A 14,260-nucleotide genomic window follows, 5' to 3' on the forward strand; every position below is an offset into this window, starting at 1 on the left:
ATTTCCGATTGATTTCTTTCTTGAATTGTCATGACATAGGGTTAAATGTATGATATACAATTTCTTTTTGAAAAATACGGGTATAAACTTAAGTAATCTACTAAGCGTTAATCTGTAGTTAAAAGTCAGTCTTTGCTGAATAACTCAACCACTACTCCATAGAAATTAATACTATAAGAACATTGTTTCAATAAAACATCGTAAGAAAATATAAACAAAAGAGGGTTCCAAATCTAGTTTTTCTTGTATGTTAAAAAAAGAGTAGAATATTGGTTGATTCGCCGTAATTCAAATTTGAAAGCCTACATTGAATAGTTTTAAAATATTTGATATGTTGAAAGCAACAAAACAAAACGAAGGCTAATGCATTGTACTTTTTTAACTATATTATATATTTCAGCATACCTACACAATGGAAATAGCATTTATTAATATCGTGCATCCGAATTGCTTTTCCGTTTTCAATACATGGATATAAATCAAGCAATATATATATAACTTGATGGTCAGATGTTGCGTTGAGTGTCTAAATTAGAATATTATTGTGTTTATTTCAGTGATAAGATTTCTCAGTTTACTTTTTCCTACTTTTTTACAAAATGATAAATCGAAAAAAACTTCATTCATGCAGTATTGAATCTAAACTATATGGTATATGAAAGACCATTTATCCTGTTAGCATGAATTATATCTTATTGCTATATAAAAAAATAAGGAGATGGCATATAATAACCAATGAGACAACAATCTACATGAGTTCAATTAACAAATATATCAGCTATTATAGGTCCTCGTACGGTCTTTTACAATAAGAAAAACTCATACCGTATAAACGGCCCTGACAGGAAAAATATGAAACAATTCAAACATGGAAATTAACGGTATAATTCATACAATAAAAGTTACGAAAACAAATAAAACAGACATTAACCAACAACAACAGAATTAAAGGTTCCTGACTTGGGACAGGTACATACAAGTGTGGCAGGTTAAACATGTTTGTGAGCACTCAATTACCCCTAACCTGAGACAGTGGCACAACATAAGAACAAACTGTAAACATTAGTTGTAATTAGCTTAACTCAAAAGATCGGTACTATGCACAAATAAGAGTACTCGCAGTTACTGAAAGCTAGTTCAAAGCCAATTATAACTAATAAAGAAATCATGCTCTTCCAGACTAAAGACGATTATGTGGCTACGATAAAAGGAATAGAACCGTGATCATCTGTGGTACAAATATTCCTTTACAGTAGACACTGAAAGTGTCATGATGGCGTTCGCAAACAACAAAGAGATGCATTTTCTTTACCCATTGAGAACCATTGGTACAATAATTTTCAGGTTAGCAGTTACTATCTCTTAAGGAAATACAGGTCTAGAATTTCGTATCAATCGGTAGAAATAAAATCTATACTAGTATGTATATGTTCTGATGGGAAGTCCAAAATAGAACAATTAAAGTTTTTAGATCTTTAGATATTTTGTCAAAAAGTTTTGTTCTCATTGTAACTAACTGAATTTTATACATACCACGAATTAGCTCGATGTTAATATCTGCGATATCAACGATTTCAACGATATTGAATCGGAATAGATAATGACTTGGGACACCAATACCAAATCATGATGTCGATTACTGTAGCAGAATAATAAAGAATAAATACATTTAATGAACAACTACTAGTATTGAAGGATATTTCTTTTTAATGTATATATCGACACTTGTGGTAAATGAATACACTACACTTTAAACAGATGAACTAGGTAATATTTTAAATCGTCGATATCAACATCTGAAGCAGAGACTTCAATTTTGAATCGATGTCGTCAATATCGACAACTGTAGAATTTTTTTTATTTGGTTATCGAATCGATTTCTTCCATTTCGACAACATGTATAAATGAATCACATGAAAAAGGAGAAACAATTTGGCGATATGAATCGAGCATACCTCGTCAATTCAAAGACATACTGTATCTGCGGTGTCAAGTTCAATGGTATATATGCAGTTAACATTGTCACAGAAATAATTACTTAAGGGCAGGACATCGTGGTAGTGGAACGACAAGTAAAAGGATAATACTTGCCTATTTCATTCTTCTAGTCAAGCACATGTATAAAGGCTGTCGCCTTACTTACTGTGTGGAAAGCCGATTGTGTATTGAAAAGCACGTTCACCAAACTTTATAAATAAACTGTCAATTAAATAGATCAAGCTATAGAATGATGTCAGTTTCGAAGAACTTGATAAGAATAGAAGGATATAGTATGAATTATCTCTTGAATTTCCTAACAGTAACTTAGTATTTACGTAGAATTTCCTTTCTTAGGTAGATCGGTTGTCTTTCGCCATCTTGGATTGTATAATAGCAGAAAGTCATTGGTCTAGTTCTTTAATAAAATGTACAAATGTTAAGATAGGAATGCAATTCATTTGTAAGACTTTTCATTTTGACCTTAGTACATCCATAAGGATGAAAATTTTATATTCTTACTTATAATCATGAATGCTTTTATGAAACAAAATATTTCTTTTTTTTTCTACTTACCCGTGTGAGAAGAAATAACTGAAGGAATCTATCAGATAATCTAATGTTATCAAAGAATGCACTGTAAATAAAGGCAACAGTAGTATATCGCTGTTAAATAGTCATAAATCGATTTAATTGAAACAAATCCGGGTCACAAACCAAAACCGAGGGAAACACATCAACTATAATATATATATTTGATAACAACTGCCATATTCCTGACTTGGTACAGGACATTTTAAGAAAAAATGGTGGGTTGAACCTGGTTTTATGTCTAGCCAAACCTCCCGCTTATACAAAACCCGACAATTTTGCATAACCTTTGGCTTGAAAAAATCTCCGTGACTACTATTACTATGGTTTTTAACGACTTTGACTGGCTGTTAAACCCTCGCACGTCTGCTCGGTGCCCTTAGGCGTTTCGTGAGCATTTGAATGTCGTTGTTGTTGTTGTCGTAAAGTTGGAAGGAGACGGTCATTTTGTTTTGATCGATTTGGTGTGTTGACTATTTTGGTTTGAAGTGCTGCTCCTGACAATGACTGTTTCCAGGGCCTTGATAAACAGCTGGGCATCCCACTAACCACGTCGACGTTTTACTGGTGGATGAGTCGTGGACACAGTTCTAGATGTCTACAGGACTGGAAGCCTGTCCAAAAGGCCTGCAACAGATACCAGTTATTACTGTTACGATCGAATAATCCTTTACCGAATACCTCGGATACAGGGTCCTCGGACGTCTACGCGACATATCACTCACTAAATCACAATGGGTTTTGAAGTGCATGCTGACGCGGACCATTTTTTGTTGTACTGTAAGTCGTTGAGTTAGGTTGCTGTAGACATGGTGTAATGTGTCGTTGAACCATACGGCCGGCGTAACATCTTGTAGTTAGCAGATACACAGGAGCTGATCCAGCACGTCCTTTTAGCTGTAAGGACTGAGATGTGACTGGTGATGGATACAGTGACTCTCAAAGTTGAACATAGCATGATATAAAACTTCATCAGGGCAAAGTTATTTTTTTTTTGAGTTTATATCCTTCCCGCCACCTTCTACCCCTTCCCCAATTTTACCTTAATTAAAAGTGAACGATTATTTCAATCTATTTAAACTTTAGAATGAGAAACAGCAAGGAGGGAAATCGGTTGTTCTGAAAGAGAGGCCAACCAAAGGGACATTCAAATTCATAAGTCAAAAACAAAATGACAACGCTATGGCAAAAAACGAAAAACAACAAAAAGATTAACAAAAGTATACAAAACACAATATACAAGACTAAAGACTGAACAATACGAACCCCAACAAAACTGGGGATTATCTCAGGTACTCAAGAAAGGTAATCAGATCCTGATCTACATGTGGCACCCGTCTTATTGCTCATGTCAGTAGAAACCCAGTGATCAGTCTTATTCGGTAGGTCACATTCGGAGAAAACAGGACGGGGTCGTAGTTACAACATTTGAAATGTATCCGTCGTCATCTGTGAAACAGATATTCCATAAATGTCAACCAACTAATGATGGCATCAGTAAAATTTTCGAAGGAATTATTTCAAATTTACCACTTGGAACTCTTGGTTTTATAGATTCATTGTGAGCAGTAACCCTCTATAAAGGAAATGAGGATAGGAAATGCAAGTTTTAGAATATAGCATCAACTGAGATATATATACTCCATTTGTATTCGCTTTTATGTTGAAACCACAGTAATATATGTTTTATGCTATCAGTTCAGATATGTTTATTGAAATATCCTTGCTAAATATATTATCTGATTATCAATATTAATGTAAGAGAAAAATGCATAATCATGGAATAAGAAATAAAATGAAAGGAAAAAATATTTACAAAATATCCCTTAAATGTTTTTCACCTTTTTAAACAATTAATAATTAGAGTCTTCTTTGTGTTTGTGTCTGAATAACTCTATTTGAATAAACCTTGGTGACTTGGTGACTTAATCAAAAAGGTGTGAATCCTTGCCTCATATTATCATTTGTTCTTGGTGATTTTTTCTTGTTCTTCTTGGAAAGAACCTACTTCAATAATGTGATCGCATAAAATATTATATACCAATTTTACACGAACCATTTTAAACATGTGATTCTCTTCTTTTGTTTTATTAAGGGGAAAGTTCTTACATTATTAAATAATATAGAAATAAGAAAATGTGGCATAATTGCTAAACAGAAAACTCTCCATCATAGAGAAAATGACGTAAAAACTAACAAATTTAGGTCATCGTATGGCCTTGAACAATGAGTAAATCCCTACCGCATAGTTAGTTAGAAAAGACCCCAAAAGGACAGATGTAACACAAATCAAACGGGAAAACTGAGGGCTTTTTTGCGTACAAAACAATGTACATAATATTTGTAAATTTTTCTGATTAGTGCGCCTTGTTTTCTTTATTATATTGTAAAGGTATTAAAATACAGCTATGTTGAAATAGTGATTATTTTAAGTGTGCAGGACAAACTTTTGACCCTAATCAAAAACAGGAATTTTAGTTTAGATCCTGAAATAATTACAGACAACTGACGAATGTAAAACAATTAAAACGAAAAAACAAGCCTAATTTATGAACAAAGCATTACACAATAAACGAAAGACCGATCTAAGCTGGTATAATATTTCAAATTTGACAACGGTAGAGTAATTAAAACAGAGGCTGCGTATTTAAAGATCCAAAATAAATAGCAGTTTGATAATGATTAAAAAAATAATAATAAATTTTGAATAAGGTTAAATAATTGAACGTGACTGCGTACTTGTACATCCCTCCCAAATGAATAGAACCCTGTAATTTAAACTGGTATAATTCAAAAACTCCTTAAAACTGTAAGAGTCCAGTACGGATGCCGAGTTACTGGAAACAAGTGATGGTAGGAAAATGAGTGATGGTAGGGAAAAAGAGTAACTCATTCTATCTTTTTTTCATTTATGCCCTCTTGGGAAACTGTCCTTAGCTTTCTTATCAAAAACCTTTCCCGAGCAAGTCTGTCGGCCCTTGACCAACCCTCGTTGTGGTCTATGATCGTGATGGTAAGTTTTTTGAGATCAGCTTGGGCATGAAGAATATCTGTTATCCGTTATATTTAACATTTGTTCATTTTATTATTATTTTTTGGTGATGTTGACTTGTTATATATTATATTTTGTAGTGTACTGTATCATAATTATAAGATCCATCGCCCCGTAAGATTTATCGTTGGCGATTATTCAGTCATTTTTTATATATATATATATAAATGTCTAAGAATATAACTTAAACACGCTAATTAATACATTAAAAAGTTCTATTAGATTTTAAATAGAAATACGCAATATTTCGCTAAACAAATTAGCTTCATCAGGTTGGTGCATCTCTCAAGGTGAAATCGGATGCATGACAAAAAAATATTTTTGTAGCTTGAACTACACAAAATTTGAGTAAAAGTTTAACAAAATTTATTGATGTTCTATAAAAAATATATGTTTGTAGCTTCAACTACATAAAGTTGGAGTAAAAGTTTAACATATTTATTGATGTTCGATAAATTGTATGAATTTCTAAAAATTGTATGAATTTCTATAAATTAATTTGTATGATTTCAAGATTATTGTTTTGATTTGTTTTTAAATCTTTTTTCGTCTCTCTCAATGAGTCCATCAGGTTCAAGAGTTCGTAACTGGTGCATCCAAAATCTCTCTCTCTCTCTTTTGTCTACCTTGTGTATCCCAATTTGGTTTTTCTCAATGATTTTAAATGTGACGTTTTCAAAATCATGTCCTGCTCTTCAAAGATGTCTTGTGATTGGGCAGTTTCTTTCTTTTGTATAAAATGACCGATGGTTATTTAGTCGGATGTTAAATGGTGTTTCTGTTTCACCAACATATTGCAACTTGCATGTTCCACACGTAAGAACATAAATACAATTTTGCGTTTTGCAATTTGATGTTATAAATATGTTGTATTTTTTCTTTGTGACTGTGCTGACGAATTGGGTTTCGATGTTGGCGACTTTGCAGCACTTACAATTGCCCCTTCCGCATGGTTTATAACCTTCTATTGTCGATACCTCCTGTTTAGATAATTTGGATGTTACTAGAATATCTTTGAGGTTTTTGGGTCTGCGGTAAGCCATGACGGGAGGTGATGGAAAAATCTCTTTAAAGGTAGGATCATTTTCAATAAGACGCCAGTGTTTGTGGACAATAGAAGAAAGATTTGTCAGGTCAAGATGAAAGCTAACAACAAACGGGATTTTATTTGTCTGGGCCGTCTTTTCTTTGTATTCAAGTTGGTTTGTTCGGTCTTTTTCTTTTGCTTTACCGAAAACTTCTGAAATATTTTTGTTCTTATAACCTCTTGATTTAAATCAAGAGGTATAAAATAAAAATATTTCAGAAGCTTTCGGTTTGGTGTCACGATATCTCAGTAGCATGAGTTCGAATCCCGGCGAGGAAAGAACAAAATATTTGCGAAAGCAAATTTACAGATATAATATTGTTGGGCTAATGTTTAGACGAGTTGTATATAAAGAATGTACACAGCCATGTATCACCATCACTGCTGGTGATCCGATGGATAAATCTGTTGTAGAGTTTTCACTGGTTCAGACGTACTTATATATATATATATTCAATTTATAGTGCAAACTGATATTACATAATATTTCAACATATTTAAGTACAGTATTTACATATCAGCCAGCCTTTAAAGATTTATGATGCACTGCTATTAAACTCTATCACAATAATTACATGTGCAAAAAAAAAACAACATAATATTTATTTGGGTTTTAATTTATTGACAACAAAATAAATATCTATACATAAATATATATAAAGTTAAAACACATTATGCAAAGATCTAATTGCAGTATTAAATTGGTAACCTTTTATAATACGTTTTCTTAAAGGATAGATCAGTTTACACGGATCGTATCTAAATTTACGGGCTCGGTAACAAATCACCGTAAAATTAGGCTGTGCTATCCCGTTTAAAATAAATTTTTACTATCAAACTTCCAATCTAAATATTTATATCTATGAAAGAATTTAGAAAAGGTTCTAAGTAATGTGTGGTAACTAAATCCATGACTTAATAAATTACCAGTATTATATTAATTACGTTCATTGAAATCCAACGTTTTCATTCATCATAACTACTCTTTTCTTATTTTCTTAACAAGGCGCTAATGACGAGAATTGACTAAAATGAGAAAGCTCTATTTCGAAGGTAGGTATTCAAATATTTTAATAAGACCTTTTCAGTCCACTGAAAATATTTATACGTCTTTGTTTTAAGCAGTTATGAAGCCTTCTATTTCTAGTTTTGATTTTGATTTTCAATATTTCTTATTATCATTTAGACCATGATACTATGTGATATAATAAAAACGTTCGATGTAAGAAGAACAAACATGAAAATTATTTGAAAATCTATTCGACAATTGTCTTTTCCGAACTAAGACAGAAATTCCAATATCAAACTTCAAATTAATCATTGCCTGACATAATTACCGATTTGAAGTGACATTTATGAAAATTATTATTACTATCACATTCCGACACACTTTTTAGTACATACAATATAATGGATTTCAACTGAATATGTCGATAATGTAAAAAATAGTTTTATTAACATTTAATGGTTTGATTAACACATAGTTTAATTGATATAATTCTGGATTTCAATTTATGTTTCTGTTTATTTTTCTCTTTAATATTTACTAAAACCTTCGTTGATGACGCCTCCGTCAACACTCCTATACGTCCCTGGCATTTCGGCGTCGCTAATGGCAATTTCTTTGTCTCCATTTAAAAAAGAGGTGTCATCATTATTACTCCGAGGAGACTGGAGTGGAAGTGAGGTAATTCCGGTATAAAGAGGAAGTATAAATAAAGTTGTCAACATGATTAAAATCAACATTGCTCGAGGAATGAATAAAACCACAAGTACTCCGCATACTAATGCAAATAGAGAATATCCCCATAAGTGATGGAAACTAGATATAAATGGATTGCTATTTCTGAACTCATCTTCCACTGCCCTTTGAGGAATCCATTTAACATTCGCTGCAAGATTTGCTTGTACAGCCTTAAAGATTCTCACACAGCCTACCATAGCTTCAGGTGTAAATTGGAACATCGATGCGATCGTTTCCAGCAAAACATATTTATAATTATGTCTATTGCATGTTGCAAATTTTGGGAACACTAGTACGAGAAACATAATCAGAATAATTGACGCATATCTATAACGTAAATGTACCGAGATGTGAATAATTACATATAACATAAGCAATGGTTTCATTACCATTTGTCTTAGTGCTGAATAGGCAATGTAACTGCTAGCAAAATTCAGGGTAGATTCTGTTCTCAGTTTGGTTGAATTAAAGTTCTCTCCCTGAATTTTCTTTTTAATCCATCGCATAGGCTTTCCAATGCCATTTTTCCAAAAATACATAGCTAGCAAAACTTCTCCCCTGTTCCATCGACGTTCACGAATATTCCATGTCACAAAATTTAATGACGGTGCTTCGAGAAGACAGACTGATCCTGCATAAAGCGGTTTTAAAATGGCAGCCTCAAATGTGTCATGACTGAGAACATCGATCGGAACTCTTTCAATTGGATGATCTCTGCTGCCAATAACATTATCTATGTAAATTCTGTTTTTAAGCAGTGCTTTGCCAAAATAAGCTGATTGTCCTAATAATTCCATGACAGCATTTGTCATTGGTTCATATATTTGCTGGCGTATTGTTTCAATATGCATGAATATGGTATCCGTCGGTTGACAATGAATTTTTATCGACGGTTGAATGATGCCTTTTTCTGGATTGGCGGCGGCAATGTCTAACAGATCGAAGACACATTTTTTCGGAACACCAGTATCTCCGTCTAATACCAGTGTATAATCAAATTTTCTACCAAATATATTTTTGACGTCATCCGAATCATAAAACAGTTGTTCGCCTTCATTTCTAGCACCTTTGCCATAAAATAATGGATCACAGTATGAGAATGCTTCGTCTTCGCCTTCAGACAAAAGCATCAGGTCTTGATACTGACCACATTTTCTCAGCACCCGACTTACCCGGTGTATTACCATATATTCTCTAGCATATCGATCACAGATATCATGTAAATATTCGTGAAAGAATAATGTTTTATCCACGTCTCCATACAAACTCCACACATTCTCTAAACGGATGGAATCAATAGATTGGAAATCATCTTTTGCGAAACAAGATCCTTCATGAAACAGTTCATCGAAAATGGCGGATCTGAATCGGTCTCGAACTTCTAATTCGTAGTCTTTTAAACTTTCGTCGCCCGTTGCACTTACTAAAACAGCGGACACATTGGGGCTAAGGTTTCCCATGTAAGCTTCGTACATTGTTTCCATACATTCGTCTATTTCATCTCTACTCATTGCTAATAAATTGTAATTGAGAGCTATTGTCAATCTGTCGGATTTAGCTTTATCTAATCGTCTTTTATCGCCTCCTATCAAGAGAGTGGCCATTGTTTGAGTAGGAAATTCCATTACGCTGCCTTGTAAAATACCAAGGACAACTACAATAATAATTCCGTTTATGTAGTTGGTTCTTTCCCAATCCACATTTATAACGTTCAGGATTATAGCAATAAAAGCCAAGGACACCCAAGTCGTAAAATACAAGTATACTCTTGTTATTCTGTTCATCTTAATTCGGTAGCGTTCTTTTCTTCAGATTTGTCTCCTTTCAATTAATTCGGTAAATCTACGTATCCAAAAACATTATCTGAAAATAAAAGAAAAAACGATCAATTAAATTATAAAAAAATAGAATGAAGTAAGATTTTGACATTAAGAAAGCAGATTATTACCAATCACATTATTTCCTGAGTGTAGTTAAAATATCAGATTTTTTTTCTTGAGAGCATGTAGAAATAGCTGGGAAACATGGAAAAGGAATCTTAAGAATTATCTATACAAAGACAAATCAAATACAAACCGATGCGAAAGCTCAACTCCAGAAAACACCGCCCATCTGAAAAGAATATCGAATTCCATCACTTGTTCTTAATCAATCATTACAAAAAATGTGTTAGAACATCAAAAATACAATTACGGCTAGGACCATGAGAAGGATGCATTGGCGTTTATAGTTATTCATCGAATATTATAAATAATTTATTTTTTTATTGGAATTCAAAAATCTTTATGTGAATTTTTCAATATTGTAATGATATGCTCGTAAAAAGATGTTAACTATAAAATGTTCCTCAATCCTGCAGTACGCCCATCCAAAACATAATACAAATTATGAGTAATAGGTGAAAAGTACAAAATCGTCAATCTATATATATATATATTAATATATTTATTTCAGTTTTACGTGATTTTGTCGTTAATTACATTTTTATGAATTTGGGAATGAAAAGTACAATAACAATGTTTTTCAATAAATAACAAACTTTGACTATCAATCACTTTTTATAACAAAATTTAGCTTTCTTAATTGATTTGTTTGCGGATGCCATCATTCTGTAGTTGACAGCTATCATATATATATGTGCCATAGATGATCACAAACATATTTCCTCTGTCATAGGCTCAATTCTTCCCTTTTTTGACTTTATGACATTGCTGAATTTGAACTAAACCTTTATTTGTTTAAAGAAGATTTTGCGTGTCCTTTGCTTTATTCATGAGTGTTGCCTTTTGTGGTACTAGTATATTATTTTTTTTTGTTTCTGTATAGTTCCTACAAGTAATGGTGTCGTCTCTCATTTGCATTGAAAACTAATTTAGCTTGGACTCTTCCGTTCAGTCATGTTTAGAGGTAACGAATTTTATGTACCAATGATTTATAAATTCTTGTAAGTTTAGTATTAAATTAGAGGCATTTAAAAAAGTCAGAGGTATGAGACTTGTTTTCCATTCGTTCCCTTGGGTGATAAAGTCTAAGGTTTGAATATGTATGTTTTTATGGACTACCCTTCTTGAATTTACCTTGGAGTTCGGTATTTTTGTGTATTTTTAATTTTGACAAAATTTGGTTAGCACCTCAAACAGACATACTAGGATAAGATGACAATAATTGGGATCCAGCAGCCAAAACTGTGTTAACATACATCACAGACATATAACACAACTGACTAAAACATTCAAACAAACATACAAATAAATCTTACAAAGACGCCAACAAAAAGGTTCTTGTAGTTGATAGTAAATTTGACAAAACAAAGACGCCAATTAAAAGGTTTTCGTAGTTGATAGTAAATAGACAATTAAAACGATACTGGTATTCTAAATAATACGTAAAAGCCCCTTCAGGGTCCATTATTGGACAATAAAAATCATGCATTTTAATCAAAAAAGAGAAGCGAAAGATACCAAAGGGATATTCAATCTCATAAGTCCAAAATGAACTGACAACGCCATGGCACAAAATACAAAGACCAACAGACAAACAACAGTACATAAAACACAACATAGAAAACTAAAGACTGAGCAATTGGATGTTTACAGAAAAAGACTTTTTACAAGCTCCATTTTGTTTTTCTTCATAACGAAATAAACTAATATAGTCAAGCATGTATGAATCAAAAAGAAAAAGGCAGGACCAATTTCCATGATTTTATTTCTTAGCAGAGCCTTTTTTCAAAAAGTCCTTCAATCGTTTCTAAACGTCACAGTATCACAAGTTCATATTATGTACTTTAAGGTTTTAACAACAATTTAATAGTGAAATGTATGTCAGAACAAATAATGAATACCTATATATAGTTACAAATGTCAGTTTTTTGCAAATTTTCACTTATATTGAAGACATTCTTAACAAAAACCACAAGTTTGTTGGAGGTATTTTAAATATTATCTTTTAGATAGATATTAACTCATTTATCTCAATGATGTCTATCGATACAAAATTTAACAAGAACATATAAAATTTTCAATTACAATTTCAATTGTATGTCTCAAAATTAATATTCAGAAGACAGCTTGTTAATTTACGTAAAATCTGTTTCACTGAACTCTCTTCATGTTGTATTGTCAAAATGCTTTGCTTATCCAAATACCATAAACAAAATATAAGTAATCATTATTATAAATAAAGGATATATTTGAAAGCTTATTTAATTTACCATATTGTTCTTGTAATAAAGTATTGAAAGTGGCAGTTATATCTCATTCATTTTGTTTTTCGTCTTTTCAATAAAAAATAATTAAAATAAATAGAATAGAATACAGAATCATATTTTAACTAGTGTTGGGTAATATCATGGGTCCTATAAGAAATTTAATACAATCCAGAACCATCCTAGTATAAACCTGGATATTCCAATTTCTACTAGTAGATATTGGAATTCCGATTTATAGTAAGAGGATTCTGGATCCTTCTTAATTTCAATTTGTGCTGTAACATATTCGCTGGTAAATTTAGAAATTATTTAGAAATTAGAGTTCTAACTACCTCAGGCAAATTCTTAAATTCAGTTATTATTACTGATTTCTCCAACTGAAATGAATTTAGGATTTCAAATATTCTGCTCATAAGTTGAATCTTGCTGAAGATGTGATCGTTCGTGAAAGTCGAATAACCTACGAACATATAGTATATTAAATTTTTATAAGGCTTAAAGTTTTTGAAATTAATCTTCTAACATTGATAAATCTAAAATAATTAAGAAACGAATTTTCCGACTCTCTTAGGCAAAATTGACCTTGCATATAATTGGATAATCTGTGTATGTTAATTCTAATCATGAAACTCCTCGCGTATTGGAATAAGTATCATTAGCTTTCAATTAGTGAGGTTTTGGAGTTCCTGCTCAGGTATATCCATAAAAAGAGTTTCGGACACACCAAATATACAAAGCGTTATTTTCACAGCTCTTGATTTAAATCTAAATTCGTGTATGCACTTAGAAATCCCACAGCAAAGCAATACGCTATCATTACTATACTTCACCTTAAAGTTTGGCCTTTTTAACTTTTTCATTCGAGCGTCACTGATGAGTCTTTTGTAGACGAAACGTGCGTCTGGCTTACAAAATTTCAATACTTGTATCTATGATGGATGAGTTTATTCACAATGAAGACTATTAGCTAGAATCGTTGACATTTATCACAAAAGGTTTATTAAACTTACCTTACAACCAGGTTAAATGAAGGGGTAATAGCCTGGCTCAAATTTATTCATTTTTATCATTGTTAAACGATACCAGACATCTTCTTATGGGATTGTACAGTCACAAAACATCCTTAACTTCCAGCTAAACGATACTTTTATTACTTGATGTATTCCGCCTACGGCACTCGACTTAATTAATTGGCAATATTCTTATGAAACAGTACAAGGTTGTGTGTTACGTCTTGAACTGATTAATTACCTTCCACTCTAAACAAATGACGTATAAGGATGTATGTACATAAGTGAGATATCTGTACACAAATGCAGTCACTTATTAGAAGGGGCGGATATAAAACTTCGATAACTAATAAACAATATGAACAATATAGTAGTAGTAGTATTTGCACTCTGATATACTGTACACACGTGTTTATCAAAATGCAATCTCAATAATTTTTCTTTAACGACTAAAAAATTAAATTAAAAAAAACGTATCTGTGTCGCTTAGAAGAGAGAGCGTTACAGTTTGAGCAAAAAAATATATCAATTTGTTTGAAATATAGTTTATGTTTATATTTATCATTTATCAACTACTTGGATCATTTTT

At 32.1% G+C, this 14,260-nt stretch overlaps 1 protein-coding gene across 1 annotated transcript; it reads right to left on the reverse strand.

The window, feature by feature from the left end:
- Positions 1-7,308: 7,308 nt before the first annotated feature.
- On the reverse strand, positions 7,309-13,771 carry LOC127736095 (glucans biosynthesis glucosyltransferase H-like). The gene is made up of 2 exons (XM_052246613.1): positions 13,672-13,771; positions 7,309-10,314 (listed from the first exon to the last, which is right to left on the reverse strand). The coding sequence occupies exon 2, from the start codon at positions 10,233-10,235 to the stop codon at positions 8,244-8,246; it is 1,992 nt and encodes a 663-aa protein (XP_052102573.1). The 5' UTR covers positions 10,236-10,314; positions 13,672-13,771; the 3' UTR covers positions 7,309-8,243.
- Between the last annotated feature and the right edge of the window lie 489 nt (positions 13,772-14,260).

This window comes from Mytilus californianus, unplaced genomic scaffold, assembly GCF_021869535.1.
Source record: "Mytilus californianus isolate M0D057914Y unplaced genomic scaffold, xbMytCali1.0.p SCAF_3, whole genome shotgun sequence".
Taxonomy (NCBI): domain Eukaryota; kingdom Metazoa; phylum Mollusca; class Bivalvia; order Mytilida; family Mytilidae; genus Mytilus; species Mytilus californianus.